Raw genomic sequence first — 21,729 nt, 5'->3', positions numbered from 1 at the left:
ACTGTTTCAAAAATTAGTAAACATTCTTTGGAAAAGTGTCATGAGACCTTGTGAGAAGACAAGCTTCCTATTTGTTTGGAATCCTTCATTCTAGAAACATCTTAGGCCTTACAGCATAGATTAATGACTCAAATCATTTTAATAAAGAAGAAGAGGAAAAGAAAATGAGTTTTAAGTCACAGTTTGAAGGATGAACATCTGTAATTTAGCTTTCAATTACCATTTGGTATATAATAACATTACTTTAACATAGATGTGCCTAACAGCCAGGAGTTGAGGTCATCTCAGAATAGTGATTGTGGGCTCATCTGATTCCCCAGACTACACCTGGGCCTAGCAGTCTTGAGCAACAATTTATCCTGCAACATACATCCTAGTCATTTCTCACCTACTGGACACAGGTGTTTTTTATACTTTATAATCATTGAAATACTCAATGCTAAGGCATGATCTAGTCTTCAACAGCGGATGCTCAGACTACAAAGCAATGTCTTCCTGTCATTCTTTTATTTGTCATTATGTATAAATTATTTAATACCTGGATAGTCATTTAAGAATCTGTTTAATTCATTTAAAAACCCTGTTGCATTTTCACTTGGCTCAAAATAAGGTACCAAGTGCAGAACCACTTCTCACCTACCTGTGCAGACAGATACCTACATCTCTAAATGCATTGGGGAAAATCGATTTTCTGCCACATAGCATCAAATCACCAGAGAAATACAACATAAAGTAAATATTTACCCCCGCAGGGGAGAATGGAGCTCAGTTTTATAATGGACATCAGCAAAGTCCATGGTTTAAATTACAGACTAACAAAGGGTTCAAGAGCTCAGAATTAAGTTATTCTGTTTAAAATCAATCACAGAGACTGTCATTCTGCTTATTGCTTTGACTCCCTAACGCAAAGTTAAATGCAGATTTTATGTACAAGTAGAAAGTATCAAAAGATCTGTTCTTTTTCAGGCCTGTATGGACTGGGCGGGGGTGAGGGCATGGCGGGTAAGGAGCAAATGTTTAGGACATTAATGTAATTAGAATGAGGAGTGCATTTTTCCAGGAAAAAATTTAAATCTTTATTTTTAAAAATCCCACAAATCCATAATTAAATCATCATCTGAAAAAAAAATAGTAGGGAACAAAACGTGGGGTACATTTAAAAGGCACTAGATTCATTAATACCAGAGCCATTCTGGAGACGCCATGCAGGAAATCGGGAGTTGCTCTAAATCTTCTTTTTAGTGGTATCAGAACAGGGGAGAAGGGTCCAAGCAAAGTGTTGCTTTTGCCAGGGTATTCGGATTGAGGTTATGAGGAAGAACCCTTTTCCTTTGTCAGTGGGTTTCATGTTGGGCCACCACTCCAGCGCTGAGCAGCTCCCTGATGGCCCCGTCATCGTATCTCAGGACCTCCTTCAGGATGTGCATCGTGTGCTGCCCGAGCAGGGGAGGCGGCCTGGCCTCTGACATCTTGAACTTACTGTATCTCACAGCTGGGCCTGCCAAAGGAGAAGGAAAGCAGGAAGCCTGTTAATGACTAACCCGAGGAAATTAATTACCTAAGCAGCCTGGGGTGTTTTCCATGAATGCCAAAAATATCAATGAGTACCAGTTACACCCTTGCAGACGCACCATCGTTTTGGAAATAAACGTGTTTTCACTTGTGGCTTTTCTTGACTCAGGTTCATCCAAATGTGCAGTGTTCATCTGACTCGCTCATCGCCATGCAGTGGGGCTGCATGGATGAAGCTAACATGTGCCGGGCCTCTTTTGGAAGCTGGTGTTCCCGTCATGAAGACTCAGAGGTAAGGCACTCAACTGAGTGAACTCTGGGTAGGAAAGAACAGTGACCACAGAAACATAGTGTCTCTCTGAAGCTGGAAATTTGATCCCAGGTGAAAGCATCCCAGAAGTTGACTACTCAATGTCTACTGTATGGGTCCATGGTTTAGTTCAACTGACTGCAGATCACTGAAACCTCAGCTAGACCCTGGTTCAAGGCTTTTGGTGGTAGAAGAGGTTGTATGTGCAGGCTTCACTGTCAGAGAGACTTAGGCTTTGCTCTCAGCTCTTATGCTCTCTAGCAGAGCCATCTTGGATGAATGACTGAAATTCACACGGTAAACTGTTTACCATACAGACTTGAGGTCAGGATTTAATTGAGATAATAGACAGAAAGCACTACGTAAGCATTCCCTCACCCATGCTAATGCACAAAACTTGTTGGTTACTATGATTACAAAAGCTGCTACAACATCTCTCTTGAAGCTTATAGTGTGAGGAGAAAAGGGGTGCTGGGCACTAAGTTCCTCTAAAAAGAGTTGAGCAATGCTTTTAAGAACTGTTGGAAATAGATTTTACTATCTCCATTCTTCCCATGAGGACACAAAAGTCCCTAAAACCTAAAGTTTTGCTCAAGGCCACATAGCTAATCGTAGGGCCTGGATGAAAATCTGTGTCCACTGGAACTGTCTTACATTAAAGGCCATGAACTTTCCATAACATCAGCGGCCACTTCTGACTTCTCACTCTTCCATGGAGAAACTGGACACTGGGGAACATGTTGTTGAAACTAATTTTACCTTTGTTATCACATTCAGTAAGTGGTATTTATGTTGGCTGTCCTTTATGTCTCATTTGATTAGGCTTCAGGAGAACAAATGAGATGGTAGTCACAAGAAGACTTGATAAAACAGGATATTCCTATCTCAATTTTTTTTTTCTGGCTTTCTCTTGATTTGAGGAGCCCATAGAAAGAACAAATAAAACCAAAGCATGAGTGAGTAAAAGAATGTCCATCAGTAAGGCAGCAAATGAGCTTTGAGCTCTTTGGAGAATTCCATTAATAAAAGTACCTTTGCACATGCCACTGTTGATAGAGATGGAGGACTTGGGTCTCCTAACACCGTCAAGCTGTGCCTTTGTGTAACACATCCGATCCACTACAGAGGGACAACTTTCAACTGATGCCTAAAGTTTTTCCTTCTCTGAAGCTTAGTGACATTCGTTGTTTTCTTCTCACATTTTCTTTTCAATGCCTCAGTGCATGACTACCTTTTCAAGGGTTTGTCCCTTTTCAGTAAGAGAGAAATCAACTATAGCACACACTTGGAGGCAGGGTCCACAGCTCTCCCAAGAATGCCAATAATGTGATGGTTTAGGGATCTGACCCTTACTCATTGCTCTCTCCAACTCTGTTCCACTTTGATAGTAATTAAAAACAGTTTTAATCTAAAACCCGTCTATCAAAAGAAGAACTCCACTGAGGCAATATATGCCTCCTGAAGTCAATGTCATGTGACTTTACCCCACTTGAATTTCCTGAAGCAAGACTCCAGAATGGAAAATAGTCATTTGAATATACCAAGAATCTGGGTTGGAATACAGCTCCTGCAGCTACTGCTGCAGTAGTAGTAGCAAGTCAGTCAGTAGCAGTAATAGTGATCATAGTCCAGCTACCGTTTCTTTTCTTTTCTTTTTCTTTTTCTTTTCTTTTTTTTTTTTTTTTTTTTTTTGTGATGGAGTTTCGCTCTCGTTGCCCAGGCTGGAGTGCAATGGCATGATCTTGGCTCACCGCAACCTCCACCTTCCAGGTTCAGGCAATTCTCCTGCCTCAGCCTACCCAGTAGCTGGGATTACAGGCATGTGCCACCCGCCCAGCTAATTTTGTATTTTTAGTAGAGTTGGAGGTTTCTCCATGTTGATCAGGCTGGCCCAGCTACCATTTCTTAAGAACTTGTGATGTGTCAACCATTGCACCAAAGGCTTTATGTATTAATACATCATTGCATACAGTTCTCACAACAGTCCTGTCTGGTAGGTAGACTGTCAGTCATCTTTATTTCCAGATCAGGACATTAAAGGGAATGGAGGTTTAAATGTTAAAGTTAGAATTAAGGTTAGGAAATTAAAATAACTTGCCCAAATTCACACAGCTAGAAAATGATAGAGTTAGATTCCAATTTCATGTCTGTTGGGTTCAATAACTTGGATTAAAAAATAATAATAATTTATTGAGGTAAAACTTACATAACATAAAATTAACCATTTTAAAGTGAACAAGCAGCTTCTCCTCATTCCTCCCAAATCCAGGCAACCATTAATCTACTTTCTGTCCCTATGGATTTATCTATTCTGGCTCACTCCTTATAAGTAGGATCATATATAATTTGTGACTTTTTGTGTCTGGCTTCTTTCACTTAGCATAATATTTTTGAGATTCATCCATATTATGCATATCAGTACTAAAAACCTAGACTTTTAACCTCCACACAGTGATCAAATGAGGGAATTCTTCAGGTCCAGCCAAACTAAAGGGCAGTTCAACTTGTGTTACTCCCACTGTATGCCATAGTTTTCTGGTAGCTTCCAGATCTACAGTGAAGAGTATGCTACCAGTTGAGAACGAAGAGTATTTAACCTTTTACATCAAACATCTTCAAGAATTTAGGTTGGTAAAATGGTATTACTTGGCAACTTTTTCACACTTGCTAGGATAAAGACATAGACTGCAACGGGACAAAGTGATGTCAAGATCTCAGAGAAAGCTAAATTCCCATGAGTCATTTGAAATCTGTTCTTGCAACCCTGTGCAATAATAATAATAGCAGAGACATCCCTCTCTGAATAAGGTTTGCATGAAGAAAACAAAGGGCTCACAAAACACATTTGTTTCAAAAAGTAGAAAATATTTGACATAATTATTTATATCTAAGGTTCAAAGAAAATGACTGATCTGATCTTTCATCTAAAAAGTTATGAGCAAGGTAAGTCACATGTTCTTAAATTTTTTGGCAAACTAATATCTATGTTTTCATCTGTTTTTAAATACGTACAAGCTGTGTGAACTTCAGAACTCTTAAGGTCTCAGAGCCTCAGTCTACACATTTCCAAAACAAAGTCAGCAATACCTACTGAAGGTTGGTTTGGGCACTGAGTAATATTATATAGATATCATTCAATATCAGTAATAGTCTAAGAAATGTATGTAAAAATAACAAGGTAAATTTTTGCTTATAAAATTAGCAAATAATGTGGGAATTTTTGTTTGATTTTAAGAGGTTGGTGGCTGATAGGAGTGTAAATTGGTGCAATCCTTCTGGAGGAAAAATTTGTCAACTAAATATCAAGACTTTTAAGTGTCTGCATACTTGGATGGAGAAATCCCATTTAAAAAATTTTTTCCTATTGACATATTTAGGAATGTTCACAATTTTCATAGGCAAAGATCCATATAGATTTTTTAATCTGCTACTCTTAAGAGCTCTCGACTTCCTACATGGCATTGTAACATACAGCCCATAAAAATTCTTTGCATGGGATCCCTAACTTTGGTTTAACTTGAATTTTCTGTCTGCTCATTGCTTCCAAAGGTTACCTCTGTTAGGACTAGGTGTTCAGCTTCTCATTATTTCATGTACTGCCCTGCAGGCCTATCTTCAACCTCTCTTTTCCAGATAAAAATGTTAAATAGTTATAATGTGGAAAAATATTAGAAAGATTTATCCAAAAGTTGGGCACTGGTTAAATAAATTATAGGGAAATTGTACAGTAATTTCAAGTTATAATTTAACTTTTGTCTTTGAGTACATATACTGCCTTCACACTCTCTTGAAACCCCACTGAAATAAAAGTATAAAAATTAAACAAAAAAAACTTCATCTGAATGAAAAGAATGGAAGGGAGCATCACTAATGAATGGGATATTTCCAATGAATTTACAGGCCACATGGATGAGATCATGTTGATGGATAAAAGAGACAGAGGAAGCTGAAGCCTAAAATATTCTAGAAGGAGAATAAGAGCAAGTGGATACCAGTTGATCTGTTTTGCCTCCCAAGAGCCTTTGATCTTAAAGTCAGTGATTATGAGAGACACAGAACAGGGACTAGAAATAGGACTAAGAAGAAGGATTGAATGTCTCAATAGAGAACAAGTAGTCCAGTTTGGATCTGCAATAACATTTAAAAAAGCTTTGTAAAAGTAGAGTACAAGCAGCTAGCATTTAGCCAGCATCAACCTCTTCTTTTAAAAAGAAGCTCAAGAAACCTATAAAGGGAAAGTTAAAAATTTTTAATATGGATTTTTGTGCCCCCATGCAAAGCCCTCCATACTTGTACATTTGAGGGGCCCATAGCCTGTCTATGGCTCTGAATCCATGTCGTAAAGACTGTCAGTGAAATGACCTTGACCCACACTTCCAAGCATTCTCATTTGGAGTAGATCCAGTAAAAGTGGAAAACATCCTCAACAACAGAGAAAAATCAATGCCAGACATCCAGATCTTTTTTCTATAAAAGATTGATCAACCAGAGATCACTAGAAATATGAGAACCAAATAAAAGATTTTAAAAGTGGAAACAATGAAGATAACTCAGAACAGAGCAAGAACAGAATGCTATGCAAAGAAAAAAAAATACACACAATTGAAACAATACTTAGCACTTAGATTTTCCAATATTATTGTCAAAATTAGGAATTTAGAAAATAAAGTGAAAGATGCTCCCAAGGATATAGGGACAAAAATACAGCTTGTCTAAAAAATGTGAGAAAGAAGCTAAGAGTTCTCATAAAACAGACAAGAACCCCAGGAAAAAAGAGGCAAAAAGAGTAGAAGAGGATAAATTTTTCTTTTTTTTCCGAGGAGAAATTTTTCAATAAAGAATATGAGGAATAGAGAAGAGAGCATTTTTGCAGATTAAAAGAGTCAACTGAGAATACGACAGTATAGATGAAGAAAAGATTTACCTCTTTACATCATGTAAAATTTCAGAATATCAGCGTTAAAAATATCTGAGAAACTTCCTGGAAGTGGAGGAGGGGGGAACAATTCAAGATCTAAACAGTGGGACGGGAGGGTGGAAACTAGTTTTTTTTTTTTTTAAGAATAAAATTAGACTGCACCAAACTCCTCACTAGTGTCTACTAAAAACTACAAGTAGAGCTTGTTTTCAACTTTTTGTTTTTTTTGAAGACACAGAGTCTCGTGCTGTCTGCCAGGCTGGAGCGCAACGGCACTATCATAGCTCACTGTGGCCTCGAGCTCCTGGGCTCACGGGATCTTCCCACTTTAGCTTCAGATGTAGGTAGGACTTCAGGAGGGTACCACCACAGCAGGCTAATTAAAAAAAAATTCAGAGATAGGGACTGGCTATGCTGCTCAGGCTGGTCTCAAACTCCTGGCCTCATCCTCCTCCCTCAGCCTCCCAAGTAGCTAAGATACAGGAACATCCATGTCCACCTTTCAACTTTCTTAAGGGAAATATTATTAAACCTAGAATGGTTAGAATGGTATGGCCAGTCAAATGATTAATCAAATATGAAGATATTTGCAAACTCTCAAAGAGTAAGTAAGTGCACTGAAATAAGTTTCTTGAGTATGATTCCAGTAAAATATAGAAGCCAATGGGAAAGAAAGAAAGAAAGAAAGAAAGAAAGAAAGAAAGAAAGAAAGAAAGAAAGAAAGAAAGAAAGAAAGAAAGAAAGAAAGAAAGAAAGAAAGAAAGAAAGAAAGAAAGAAAGAAAGAAAGAAAGAAAGAAAGAAAGAAAGAAAGAAAGGAAAGAAAGAAAGAAAGAAAGAAAGAAAAGAAAGAAAGAAAGAAAAGAAAGAAAGAAAGAAAGAAAGAAAGAAAGAAAGAAAGAAAGAAAGAAAGAAAGAAAGAAAGAAAGAAAGAAAGAAAGAAAGAAAGAAAGAAAGAGAGAAAGAAAATTTTGATACTCAATGAGGACCTACCAAGGAGCATAAGGAAAGAATGTCCCAGGATGACAGCTCAGACCAGAAGAGCCAATAAAAGCAGAGATGGAGAAGGAGGACAGAGGCCTTCAAAAGGGATATCTAAGAAGGCAAAAAAAGAGCCTTAATTGTATAACTGCTAAAACTGAAAAGTTGGAAAAATATAATAATGAGAAAAAGTTACATCATGCAAGAAAAAATAATAGATACTCTACAAAAAAATGTGCATGGAAAAATCAAGATCCAAATATGAAGCAAATCAAAAATATGGCAAGATTTTAAGTAACTGATGGAATATATGCAAAGAAAATTCATTTGAGCTTAATGCCAAGAACATTCATTTAAGTAGCACATATAACCTTGTGCATTCTCTTCAGCAGCTCTTAGCATTAAATTGTCCATTTAGATGCCTGTATCCCCTATGGGGGCAGGAACAATGTCAATTGTGTTTGCTAATGGGCCTTCAATGCTTTTGATGGTCCCTAAAAAATGGAAAATATCAATGGCAAGCATTCCTTCTTAGATATTCACTATGACTGTGGACTATGCCTTTTTGTTTCGTTATTTCATTGCACTTTTCGATTTATATTAGGTAGAGACTATTATATCTCTCATTTTACAGATCAGAAAACTGAGGCTCTTTGAAGGGTTAATTAATTTGTCTAAGGTTATCCAGCTAAGTGATAGAGCTTATATCGGGCTGGTGTTGGCTCACGCCTGAAATCCCAGCACTTTGGGAGGCCAAGGAAGGCGGATTGCCTGAGCTCAGGAGTTCGAGACCAGCCTGGGCAACACGGTGAAACCCCGTCTCTACTAAAATACAAAAAATTAGCCGGGTGTGGCAGAGTGCACTGGTAGTTCCAGCTACTCGGGAGGCTGAGGCAGGAGAATTTCTTGAGCCTGGGAGGCGGAGGTTGCAGTGAGCCAAGATTGCACCACTGCACTCCACTCTGGGTGACAGAGCAAGACTCTGTCTCAAAAACAAAAATAACTTCTATCTGTTAGACATCATGGCTCATGCTCTGTCAATCAATACAAATTTTTTGAACAAATAATTGCTAACAATAAAAGAAAGTTTAATAAACACTGTGATATTACTACACATAGTAATACATATCATATTAATTAATGTATGCATCTACTAATTTATTCTACATATAATTTTGGAGTATCTATTCTGGTGCCAAGATCTGGGCTGTATTATCTAGATATATATTAGCAAACAAAACACACCTGGACCCTACTCTTCTGGAATTTACTTTCTGATGGGGGAGGCAGACTATGAACAAACAAAAGCAAATACATTGCTAAAATCTGCTAAAAATTATAAAATTATTAAAAACCAAGTTGAAAATGGAACAATATTGCAACCACAGTGGGGAGGGGCTGAAGTGGGAGAAAGAGTATTTCTAAATGGGATGTGCAGAGGCGGCCAAGCTGATTAGGTGATCCTTAGGCTGAGTCGGAAGCTGAGCTATTAATACGAACAGTGGGGGAAAGAAGATTCCAGAAAGCATAAAAAAGTCTGATGTTCAAGGGACTGAAAAAAAAAATGATCCACTGTGGCTAGCATGTAATTTAACAGAAGAGAGGTACTAGATGAACTTGCAGGGAGTGGCAGGGGATGGTATGCACAGGGTAGAGACTACAGCAGTGACAGTGGATCTTATTCTAGGTTCAGTGGGAAGCTGCTGGAGCTTTAAGCAAAGCAGTGGCAGGACTTACAATAAGGAATACTTTTGTGCTAGGCAGAGAATGTCATGAGTTTGGAGGCTGTTGTAGGTAGATGATGGTAGCCTTAACTGGAAAGGTACATTAGAGTTTGAGAAAAGTGGATGTGTTTGAGAGGTATCCTGGTGATAGAATGAAAGGACACACTGATTAATACATGGGCCAATGTAGTTCAGGAGAAAAAGAAAAGGATCAAAGAAGAATCCTGAGTTTCTGGGTTCACTTACCAGATAGGGAAGATTGAATGGATTGCATGGACAAGTTTGGCACAAGCCAAGGATTATTTTTTTGGACATGCCAGGTTTGAGATGCCTATGAGATATCCAAGGAGAGATGTCATTGGGTCTTTAGCTATGCAAGTCTGAAATTAAAGGAAGAGTTTTGGCCAGCATATATAAAATTAGAAGTTATTTAGCATCTAAATGTCCTCATTCCAAAATGACATATTTCCACAGCAATTGTATTTATTCCAACATCTCTGATGCTGAGGTTTTAAAAACAAGTTGTTTATGCACCCTTTTCTCTACTGTTTAAGGTCTTTGCTAAAACCTGTCGCATCAAAAATATTTTATGTCCACAGGAGGCAAATAAAATAAATAAGTGATTAACCTCTAAAGCTCATAATTTTGGAGATAAGTGCATTTCTTTAAAAGAAAGTCCATATTCTTGTCCTTCAACAGACAAATCTCTACGGACTTCAGGGTATAAATTAAGGTACTTTTACTTTTACTTTAACCATGCTTACAGGTTATGCCTACCTCTAAGCAAGCGTTGTGTGTGAACTGCCTGTGGTCCTCTAAGGGATGGTTCTAGAGGGATCTAAGACAATGACAAAGGCTTTTTGCTTCAACTGCTTCATATGCCCATGCCTGTGAGGCTGAACTGATCAACTTCATAGAAGCCAGAATTACCGAGCTGGCAGTAGACAAAATGCAGAGGTAGGTGTGGAAGGATCCTGTCACAGTTTCTAAATTATATGTGATAACATCTAAAACTACTATTTAATGAATGCTTACTGCATACCTCACCTGACGTGAGGTGCTATGTGTTTGTTATCTAATTTGATCCTCACAACATTAAACATTTTTTTTCATTTACAAATGCATTTTATGCCTAAATCACAAAGGAGGAACATGGAGCTCAGAGGGGTTAAGAAATGTGTACAAGAGCACACGACAGATGCAAATACAGATCTGTTGACTTCATAGCTGTTGTTTTTGAGAAGTGATTCAGCAAGGTGGTTAAGACTGTGGGTTCTAGAGCTGGAGTGTCTAGGTTCACATCCTGGCTCTGCCATGTACTGACTCCATCTCCTTGGGAAATTTACTTACTGAACCTGTACCTCAGTATCTTTACACATAAAATGGGCATGACACTGATATAAAGTTTCATATCAAGCTGTGAGAATGAAAAACTTTGATTCTTATGAATCCCTGAGAACAGAACCAGGCACAGTAAATACTCAATATATGTTATCCTTTCTTCTCTGCTACAGTGATGACCTTAGCAAATTAGAGCTTTGATCACTTACTCTCATAGAGCTTTGATCACCTGCTAATTTCAGACCTAGACTTCCCAGAACATTAGCAAGTTAGCTGCATTTTAGATTTGTGAGAGAAGACTAAAAATAAAAGTTTTAACTTGTAGAAATCTTTAACAGTCAGGGACAAGGTTTTTTAAAGTGAAGGGAAAAGGGAGGAAGGAATCAACCATTTCTCAAGCACGTGTTACATAAAAAGCACTTTTCAAAGATTTATTTTGCTTATTCCTCATTACAACCCTTTGGAACAGGTATGCTTCCCCTTCCTACAGAGAATAAAAAAGAGGCACAGGAGGTTGGATGATTACCCAAGCCACACTTTTGTAAGTACATACTTAGTGTCTCTAACAGCATCAGGACGTATACCAGAAATTCATTTTACACCCTTTTACCTTTTAACTAGTTAAGTGTAAGGAACTATGAAAACATGGGACTTCTTTCACTCATTTAACAAGCACTTACTACAGACACTATTATATGTGCTTCACTCATTTATTTTGCTCAGTCCTTATGATAACCCCAGAAGGCACTATTATCATCCCCACTTTACAAATGGGGGAGACTGAGAGACAGAAGGGAAGTCACTTGCTCAGCGTCACAGAGCTGGTGAGGAGCAGGGCTATGATTTACACTCAGATATTCCTGTGCCAGAATCCCAGCTCTTTGCCACTGGATCACACTGCTTTCTGGTGAAAGAAAGAGAGCAAAGGAAGGAGAGAATGATCTCAGCTTGAAACTGAACTCAGGGGTCTGGAAGTAGAACATGCCAAGAGCCACTTGAGGCCTCATCTTCTGACCAGTATGTCCTCTCCATCTTTCTAGATCAGAGTCCACCAGATTCTTTGTGCAATAAATACTTGTTATTACTTCATGTTTTCAAATGAATTTGTCATATGCCACCTATCCCCTTGCAGGAAGTCCTGGACTCACAGCACTGTCGATACATGCCAATTTCCCATGCCTCTGAATCAGGGGATGCTCTGCAATGCCTTCCTCTCCACCCGTCCTGAAAGGAATGAAGCCTTCACTGTGCCCTCTGTGGAAAGTTACCTGAGTCAAAGCACAAGGAGGGCCTAGTGCCTGGTGCCCCCTGAGAACCCCTCAGGCTAGCTCTGTGGTGTTTTCCATCTGTGGTTTGAGGCCCCTCCGTAACACGGCCCCAGTTGTTTTGTCTCACCTCCTTTTAGAAACCACCCATGATTATTTTAGGGTGAAAGGGAAATCTACCCAATCTATGCAAACACCCCAAGCTACTCTAACGATACACAGGTTCAAGCTACATTTCTATAAGCCAAACCAACTTAATAATGTAAACAGTTGCAGGAAACAGAGGTAGCCAAAAACATGTGGGAAACCATAATGAATATTCAAGTAATGGGAACATAATATCACATCATCATGAGGGAAGAGACCTAAACAGTCCCTTTTTCCAGAACTCCATGCACCTTCCATCCTAATGATGCATTTCTACAGCAATGAAACAAACTATTGCTCAACCTCACAGCTAACTGGCAACTGATCAGCACTAAGGGTTAAATTAATTAACATAGCTGGCCAATCTGATCACACTGGAAATAAGAATGAATAAAATTTAATAAATGGAAAAATACCCTAAATGTGTGGATTTTTTTAATTTGATTTTTTTTTCTTAATTTCTGACGTGGGTATCATCAACTTCTTAAAGTATCAAGAATACTTAAAAGTGAACATCTGTTTTATAATATATGAAATGTTTGTTATAACAAACGTTTTTTCTTTGGACTTCTTTGGCTCATTGCTAAGATACATGCTGTAGATACCATTTAATCTTCAAGGCTTAGTAGTGTAGTAAGAAGCCAAACTTCATTTTGTTGAAAATAATGATAGCTCCAGTACTAAGTTATTGCACAATTTCCCCTCCAGTGCTTGAACTCATCATCATAACAATAACAATATTTTTATATGGCACCTCTCAGCCATAGCATCCAATGCACCAAATGGAGTCATACACTTAGAACACATTAAACCCATTAGATGTGAGATAAAAACCGAAAAAGCTATTTAACTAGCATGGAATGGTGGGATAAGGCCATAGAGAATAAATATGACTTTGGATATTTTTAACAGAAGAACTCAATCCGTGGCACTGCTTACGGGACCAGGCATCCCAGAAACTCAAGGCATCTTGTGGTATGTACCACCAACGTAGATAGGTCTCTAGACTCACTCAGAGTTCAAAAACGCCATAGATCACTACTGCTTGAATCAATTGTTGGCTCATTGTTTTTTAACTCAATAAGGAGGGCCTCAAGTGCCAGTATCTATAGGTTGTCTATTTTTAACCACATCAATGACCCTTTGATAGTCATCAGTGTTATCCACCAAATTTCCAGTTTCTGCTGACAACTGAAATCAGGCACTGAGGAAAAAGTCTCAATCATGGAGGTTTATTAAGCCAGTTTTAGGGTACATCCAGGAAAACCACGAGCCATAGACACATCTGTAGCTGTTTTCCCAAGAGCTTTCAGGCTGTCCAGTATATATACATGTCCTTAAAGGGGAGAGAAAACATGTAGGAAGAGGGCCAGGTACAAGGTAAAGTAGATGGTTACATTCCTGTGAGACCTTAGTTAGTGCCAGGTAAATCTACATTTTACATGTAATAAGGTGAATGTTTGAAGAGAAAAAGAAGTAACGGAAGTGTAAATTATGCAAGTGTCTCTGGGTAGGTGGAAATAATTGGTCTCCTCTTATCTTTGTTCTGCACCTGGAAAGATAAGCTTCCAATCTACACCATCACTGTGGAATCCAACAGACTTTAAATTTAGGAGCTAGACTTAGATTGCAGACCTAAAGTTATAATTGGCACACCCTTGCTTCTGGGAGGCCAGCAAAAGATTTACCCATGATTGATCTGTGGGAGCAGTCCTTCATAGATGCTCAAGGCCTTTCACCTTGTAGGAATCTGGCTGATGTATAATGCCAGTAACAGCTTCATTTGGAAAAGGGCACTGCATGACTCAGCCTCCAGTCTTAACTTTCCCTTTTGCAAAGAAGTTTGGGGGACCTGAGATTTTTTTACTTTCCTTTACACTAGTTTCCAGGAATATGACAGTATTACACACCTTGGTCCCTTTGGGGTTGGGTAAAACTGTGTGAGCCCAATGAATTGTGAATGAAAGAATTGTGGTTATCAGCTTAAGGAGATTTTGGGGTGAGACGATGGGGTTTTCTAAATATACAATCATGTCATCTGCAAACGGATAATTTGACTTCCTCTTTTCCTAATTGAATACCCTTTATTTCTTTATCCTGCCTGATTGCCCTGGCCAGAACTTCCAACACTATGTTGAATAGGAGTGGTCAGAGAGGGCATCCCTGTCTTGTGCCAGTTTTCAAAGGGAATGCTTCTAGTTTTTGCCCATTCAGTATGATATTGGCTGTGGGTTTGTCATAAATAGCTCTTATTATTTTGAGATACGTCTCATCAATATCTAATTTATTGAGAGTTTTTAGCATGAAGGCCTGTATTTTATTGAGGATATTTGCATCAATGTTCATCAGGGATATTGGTCTAAAATTCTCTTTTTCTGTTGTGTCTCTGCCAGGCTTTGGTATCAAGATGATGCTGGCCTCATAAAATAAGGTCGGGAGGATTCCCTCTTTTTCTATTGAATGGAATAGTTTCATAAGGAATGGTATCAGCTCCTCCTTGAAACTCTGGTAGAATTCGGCTGTGAATCCGTCTGGTCCTGGACTTTTTTTGGTTGGTAGGCTATTAATTATTGCCTCAATTTCAGAGCTGGTTATTGGTCTATTCAGGGATTCAACTTCTTCCTGGTTTAGTCTTAGGAGGGTGTATGTGTCCAGGAATTTATCCATTTCTTGTAGGTTTTCTAGTTTATTTGCGTAGAGGTGTTTATAATATTCTCTGATGGTAGTTTGTATTTCTGTGGGATTGGTGGTGATATCTCCTTTATCATTTTTTATTGTGTCTATTTGATTCTTCTCTCTTTTCTTCTTTATTAGTCTTGCTAGTGGTCTATCAATTTTGTTGATTTTTTTCAAAAAACCAACTCCTGGATTCATTGATTTTTTTGAAGGGTTTTTTGTGTCTCTATCTCCTTCAGTTCTGCTCTGATCTTAGTTGCCTTCTGCTAGCTTTGAATGTGTTTGCTCTTGCTTCTCTAATTCTTTTAATTGTGATGTTAGGGTGTCAATTTTAGATCTTTCCTGCTTTCTCTTGTGGACATTTAGTGCCATAAATTTCCCTCTACACATTGCTTTAAATGTGTCCCAGAGATTCTGGTATGTTGTGTCTTTGCCCTCATTGGTTTCAAAGAACATCTTTATTTCTGCCTTCATTTCATTATGAACGCAGTAGTCATTCAGGGGCAGGTTGTTCAGTTTCCGTAAGCTTGAGCGGTTTTGAGTGAGTTTCTTAATCCTGAGTTCTAGTTTGATTGCACTGTGGTCTGAGAGACAATTTGTTATAATTTCTGTTCTTTTATATTTGCTGAGGAGTGCTTTACTTCCAACTATGTGGTCAATTTTGGAATAAGTGCGATGTGGTGCTGAGAAGAATGTATGTTCTGTTGATTTGGGGTGGAGAGTTCTGTAGATGTCTATTAGGTCTGCTTGGTACAGAGCTGAGTTCAATTCCTGGATATCCTTGTCAAAGTTCTGTCTCGTTGATCTGTCTAATGTTGATAGTGGGGTGTTAAAGTCTCCCATTATTATTGTATGGGAGTCTAAGTCTCTTTGTAGATCTCCAAGGACTTGCTTTATGAAACTGGGTGCTCCTGTATTGGGTGCATATATATTCAGGATAGTTAGCTCTTCTTGTTGAATTGATCCCTTTATCATTATGTAATGGCCTTCTTTGTCTCTTTTGATCTTTGTTGGTTTAAAGTCTGTTTTATCAGAGACTAGGATGGCAACTCTTGCCTTTTTTTGTTTTCCATTTGCCTGGTAGATCTTCCTCCATCCCTTTATTTTGAGCCTATGTGTGTCTCTGCACGTGAGATGGGTCTCCTGAATACAGCACACTGATGGGTCTCGACTCGTTATTCAATTTGCCAGTCTGTGTCTTTTAATTGGGGCATTTAGCCCATTTACATTTAAGGTTAATATTGTTATGTGTGAATTTGATCCTGTCATTATGATGTTAGCTGGTTATTTTGCTCATTAGTTGATGCAGTTTCTTCCTAGCATCAGTGAACTTTACAATTTGGCATGTTTTTGCAGTTGCTGGTACCGGTTGTTCCTTTCCATGCTTTGTGCTTCCTTCAGGAGCTCTTGTAGGGCAGGCCTAGTGGTGACAAAATCTCTCAGCATTTGCTTGTCTGTAAAGGATTTTATTTCTCCTTTACTTATGAAACTTAGTTTGGCTGGATATGAAATTCTGGGTTGAAAATACTTTTCTTTAAGAATGTTTAATATTGGCCCCTACTCTCTTCTGGCTTACAGAGTTTCTGCTGAGAGATCTGCTGTTAGTCTGATGGGCTTCCCTTTGTGGGTACCCTGACATTTCTCTCTGGCTGCCCTTAACATTTTTTCCATCATTTCAACTTTGGTGAATCTGACAGTTATGGGTCTTGGAGTTGCTCTTCTTGAGGAGTATCTTTGTGGAGTTCTCTGTATTTCCTGAATTTGAATGTTGGCCTGCCTTGCTAGGTTGGGGAAGTTCTCCTGGATAATATCCTGCAGAGTGTTTTACAACTCGGTTCCATTCTCCCAGTCACTTTCAGGTACACCAATCAGATGTAGATTTGGTCTTTTCACATTGTCCCATATTTCTTGGAGGCTTTGTTTACTTAAGCTGATAAGCAACTTCAGCAAAGTCTCAGGATACAAAATCAATGTGCAAAAATCACAAGCATTCTTATACACCAATAAAAGACAAACAGAGAGCCAAATCATGAATGAATTCCCATTCACAACTGCTTCAAAGAGAATAAAATACCTAGGAATCCAACTTACAAGGGATGTGAAGGACCTCTTCAAGGAGAACTACAAACCATTGCTCAACAAAATAAAAGAGGACACAAACAAATGGAAGAACATTCCATGCTCATGGGTAGGAAGAATCAATATCATGAAATGGCCAAACTGCCCAAGGAAACTTATAGATTCAATGCCATCCCCATGAAGCTACCAATGACTTTCTTCACAGAATTGGAAAAAACTACTTCAAAGTTCATATGGAACCAAAAGAGACTGTATTGCCAAGACAATCTTAAACCAAAAGAACAAAGCTGGAGGCATCATGCTACCTGACTTCAAACTATACTATAAGGCTACAATAACCAAAACAGCATGATACTGGTACCAAAACAGAGATATAGACCAATGGAACAGAACAGAGCCCTCAGAAATAATACCATACATCTACAGCCATCTGATCTTTGACAAACCTGACAAAAACAAGAAATGGGGAAAGGATTCCCTATTTAATAAACGGTGCTCGAAAAATTGGCTAGCCATATGTAGAAAGCTGAAACTGGATCCCTTCCTTACACCTTATACAAAAATTAATTTAAGATGGATTAAAGACTTAAATGTTAGACCTAAAACATAATAACCCTAGAAGAAAACCTAGGAAATACCATTCAGGACATAGGCATGGGCAAGGACTTCATGTCTAAAATACCAAAAGCAATGGCAACGAAAGTCAAAATGGACAAATGAGATCTAATTAAACTAAAGAGCTTCTTCACAGCAAAAGAAACTACCATCAGAGTGAACAGGTAACCTACAGAATGGGAGAAAATTTTTGCAATCGACTCATCTGACAAAGGGCTAATATCCAGAATCTACAAAGAACTCAAACAAATTTACAAGAAAAAAACAACCCCATCAAAAAGTGGGCAAAGGATATGAACAGACATTTCTCAAAAGAAGACATTTATGTAGCCAACAGACATATGAAAAAATGCTCATCATCAGAGAAATACAGATCAAAACCACAATGAGATACCATCTCACACCAGTTAGAATGGCGATCATTAAAAAGTCAGGAAACAACAGGTGCTGGAGAGGTTGTGGAGAAATAGGAACACTTTTACACTGTTGGTGGGACTGTAAACTAGTTCAACTATTGTGGAAGACAGTGGTGATTCCTCAAGGATCTAGAACTAGAAATACCATTTGACCCAGTCATCCCATTACTGGGTATATATTCAAAGGATTATAAATCATGCTGCTATAAAGACACATGCACACTTATGTCTATTGCAGCACTATTCACAATAGCAAAGACTTGGAACCAACCCAAATGTGCATCAATGACAGACTGGATTAAGAAAATGTGGCACATATACACCATGGAATACCATGCAGCCATAGAAAAGGATGAGTTCATGTCCTTTGTCGGGACATGGATGAAGCTGAAAACCATCATTCTCAGCAAAGTATCGCAAGAACAGAAAACCAAACACTGCATGTTCTCACTCATAGGTGGGAATTGAACAATGAGAACACCTGGACACAGGAAGGGGAACATCACACACCCAGGCCTGTTGTGGGTGGGGAGCGGGGAGGGGAGAGGGATAGCATTAGGAGATATGCCTAATGTAAATGACGAGTTAATGGGTGCAGCACACCAACATGGCACATGTATGCATATGTAACAAACCTGCACGTTGTGCACATGTACCCTACAACTTAAAATTAAAAAAAAAAAAAAGTGGGCCAGATGCGGTGGCTCATGTCTGTCATCCTAGCACTTTGGGAGGCTGAGGTGGGCAGATCATGAGGTCGGGAGTTTGAGACAAGCCTGGCCAATGTAGTTAAACCCTTCTCTACCAAAAAAACAAAAATTAGCCAGGCATGGTGATGCACGCCTATAATGCTAGCTACTCAGGAGGCTGAGGCAGGAGAATCGCTTGAACCCGGAAGGTGGAGGTTGGAGTGAGCTGAGATCACACCACTGCACTCCAACATGGGTGACAAAGTGAGACTCCTTCTTAAAAAAACAACACAAAACAAACAAACAAACAAAAACAAACAAAGAAAAGAAATGTATATGTCATCTCCAGGACAGAACCCTCAATTGCTGATTGAAGACACTGTCATTCTCCCTGTCTCTGGCAGTGTGTGAGAATGGTGACTGCTTCACCAGCCTGGGTACCTGTCAGCCCATGATGGACAGGTAATGTGAGCAAGAAATACATTTGTGTTGTTTTAAGACACTGTTATTTGGGAATTGTTTGTTACCTTACCACAAATTAGCCTATTAAGATTGATCACATGCCTCAGTTTCAGTGTAGAGACCCACTTGCCTGGACTAGAGGAGAAACTCATTAATCTAGTTCCTCAGCACTCCTTTAAAAAGCATTCACTCCAGACGTTCCAAATACTTTGAAATGGCTCATTATGCGTGTAGCCAATTTTGGCCAGTGGAATGATGATACTAACTATTATTTATTGAGTACTTACATGTGTTAAGCACTTGGTGGTATGCTTTCTATATATTACCTTCTTTGATACACTAAATGAATTTAAAAGGAAGGATCATTATGATACCTAGGATCATTTTCTCAATGAAGAAAGTGGGGTTAAGTAACTGTATCAAAATTACACAGCTTGTCAACTGAAGACTTTCATTAGAACTTAGGCTGGTTAAATACAAAGTGCGTGCTCGTTAACACTGGGATGTACTTCCTCCCTGCATAATGTGGAAGAAAATCTGTTCTCATATCAGTGGCTGGATAAATACAATTCTTTAGCAGATGGTGTTATAAAGCAGTACTGTGTTATAAATACTTATATATTTCATGATTGCTAATCCATTAAGGCATTTATCTTTCATTTGAAAAAGTAACAGGGCAACCTGTATTTGATTTATCTATCTTGTTCCAACCCACTGAAATGTCATAGTAGATTATCCATTTCCTACTGGAAAAATATATGGCCCATAAGGAAATACTATTCATATTCATTAGTAAACATGCTGTCTCCCCTCAAAGTGTGCTACCCAAACCTTCCTCTGAGGTCTCTGAAAAATGTGGGACTGGAAGAAGCTCTCTCCTGAATGTTTTTTTTTTTCCCAACACTACTGTTTGCTTCTTATTATTTTAGACACTCGTGAACACTCGAAAGGGTGAAGAAACACCTTGCCGACAATGTGCTCTTTGCCAAAATAATCAATTGTTCCACTTCTTTGCCTTCTAGAATTCAAATATTCAATACAAGCTCTTTGGGCGCATTCCCAAGACTTTGGTTAGATTTCACCATGGAAAACAAAATTGGTTCAGCTGAAGTCTATAGCCAGAACATTTTAAGCTTCATAGTCCTTCAAAGTAGTGACCTTCTCCTCACCTCCTCTGCCTCTGTGCTCCATTAAGGAAAATACCGGAAGTTTCCAGTCAGAGAAGCCAGATCACATTTTGATTCAATTTTAAAAGGAGGAACTAAACAGAGCTAGAGTAGGTGGTTATTTATGGCTCTTACCCCAAATGAGCTTTGAAAAGTTTTTCTGTAAACCTGATGATACTAGTCTTTTGTAATTAAATAATTTTTTTCTGAATGTCTTAGTCACTATAGTAAAAGAATTAGTCTTATATCAACCATCTTCTATTCTTTCCCCAGAGTCCTTAAGATCACACAAATCACGGTTATATTTCAAGCAAAGAGAGAATCAAGAAAATTAGGACCCCAAAACTGCTGCTAACAAAAAGGGAATGTGTTAATTATTTGTCAAAGAATTGATCTTAGTTTTCCCCTTTCACCTTGCCTGTGCAGTCCAGATGGAAATGTTTTAGGAGAAAGTCCTTTCTCTCTCTATGCCCCTATTTGAGTTTTGGCATGACCATCCTCTTAATAACAGCACTCTAATCCCTGGCCTTACTTACACCTTGCTAGCCCCACAGTCCTATCTCTGAAAATGTCTTTCACATACACCCACACTTCTGATCTTTTCTGTTATCCTCTTGGTTCAAAGTACTGTGCAATATGAGGACAACTTGTTCAGTCTTTTTTCACTGCTGTTTCCTCCAGCCAAACTGCACTTACTCTCCTCTGGACCTGAGGCTGTGTGGGTCTATGTGCCAAAATGGAATGCATCTCAGTTTGGCAATCCTCAAGTCTACAATATTCTCAAAGCTCTATTTAGGCTAACTTAATGTTGAACCTTCCCCTTTTCCCATAGTCCAAAGAAACATCTCTCTTCTTTGACTCCCTATAACATTTGATCTTCTTCTCCTCAATGTTGTACCTCACTTTCTAATTGCATTATCTCTTGCGATCTTTTCTGACAACAAAATTAATGTTTTGTTCATTGTGTATCCTCCACAGCATCTACCATATGAGTATTCCATCAGTAACTGCTGAAAATGTTAGACAAAAAAAAAAAAAAAAAACAACACCAAAAACCAAAACCCACTAGATTCCTAGATTAGAAAACAAGACCACTAGAAATATGTGAAATATAGAACTAAAGGGAGGTCAAGGCATACAGATCAGTATTATTTTGCACTACATTTCTAAGCGAAGTCATCTTGACTGTCTTCTCTTTCTCTTACATGCCATATCCAATCCATCAGCAAATTCTATTGATTCTATCTTCTAAACACATACAAAATCCAACCACTTTTTGCAACCAGCCTAATGGTAGTTACCATCATCTCTTGCTGGATTTCTGTGAGAGCCTCCTACTGATACTGACAGGAGGCAGGGAAATACTGGGTAGAAGAGGGTGGTCCCTGGTGAGGACCCCACCCTCAAGCCTGGACCTGCAGCCAAAAATG

General features: G+C 38.6%; 2 protein-coding genes across 11 annotated transcripts in view; one reads left to right on the top strand and one right to left on the bottom strand.

The window, feature by feature from the left end:
* The window catches only part of LOC105497742 (putative uncharacterized protein encoded by LINC01549), a 98,170-nt gene that overhangs the window by 56,633 nt on the left and 19,808 nt on the right, over nt 1-21,729 (top strand). For 3 of the 9 annotated variants that reach the window (XR_011622313.1, XR_011622311.1, XM_071095078.1), the window contains one exon: nt 1,682-1,804. Coding sequence is in view for 2 of the 9 variants with exons in the window: in XM_071095078.1 (XP_070951179.1) it covers nt 1,682-1,804 (123 nt within the window). In the remaining 7 variants the exon portion in view is untranslated. Of the gene's footprint in view, nt 1-1,681; nt 1,805-4,714; nt 4,766-10,209; nt 10,408-11,253; nt 11,326-11,653; nt 11,876-21,729 lie in introns of those variants that run through there. The other 6 variants (XR_011622312.1, XR_011622319.1, XR_011622309.1 and 3 more) reach the window with 6 other exon arrangements.
* LOC105497746 (succinyl-CoA:glutarate-CoA transferase) overlaps nt 1,041-21,729 on the bottom strand; it is a 749,568-nt gene continuing 728,879 nt past the window's right edge. Inside the window, exon 14 of one of the 2 annotated variants that reach the window (XM_011769071.2) lies at nt 1,041-1,498. In XM_011769071.2, the coding sequence (XP_011767373.2) occupies nt 1,335-1,498 (164 nt within the window). In that variant the 3' untranslated portion in view covers nt 1,041-1,334. The remainder of the gene's footprint in view (nt 1,499-21,729) is intronic. The other variant, XM_011769072.2, reaches the window with a different exon arrangement.

This window comes from Macaca nemestrina, chromosome 4, assembly GCF_043159975.1.
Source record: "Macaca nemestrina isolate mMacNem1 chromosome 4, mMacNem.hap1, whole genome shotgun sequence".
NCBI classification, from domain to species: Eukaryota; Metazoa; Chordata; class Mammalia; order Primates; family Cercopithecidae; genus Macaca; species Macaca nemestrina.
This window is presented reverse-complemented; position numbering and strand designations above follow the sequence as displayed.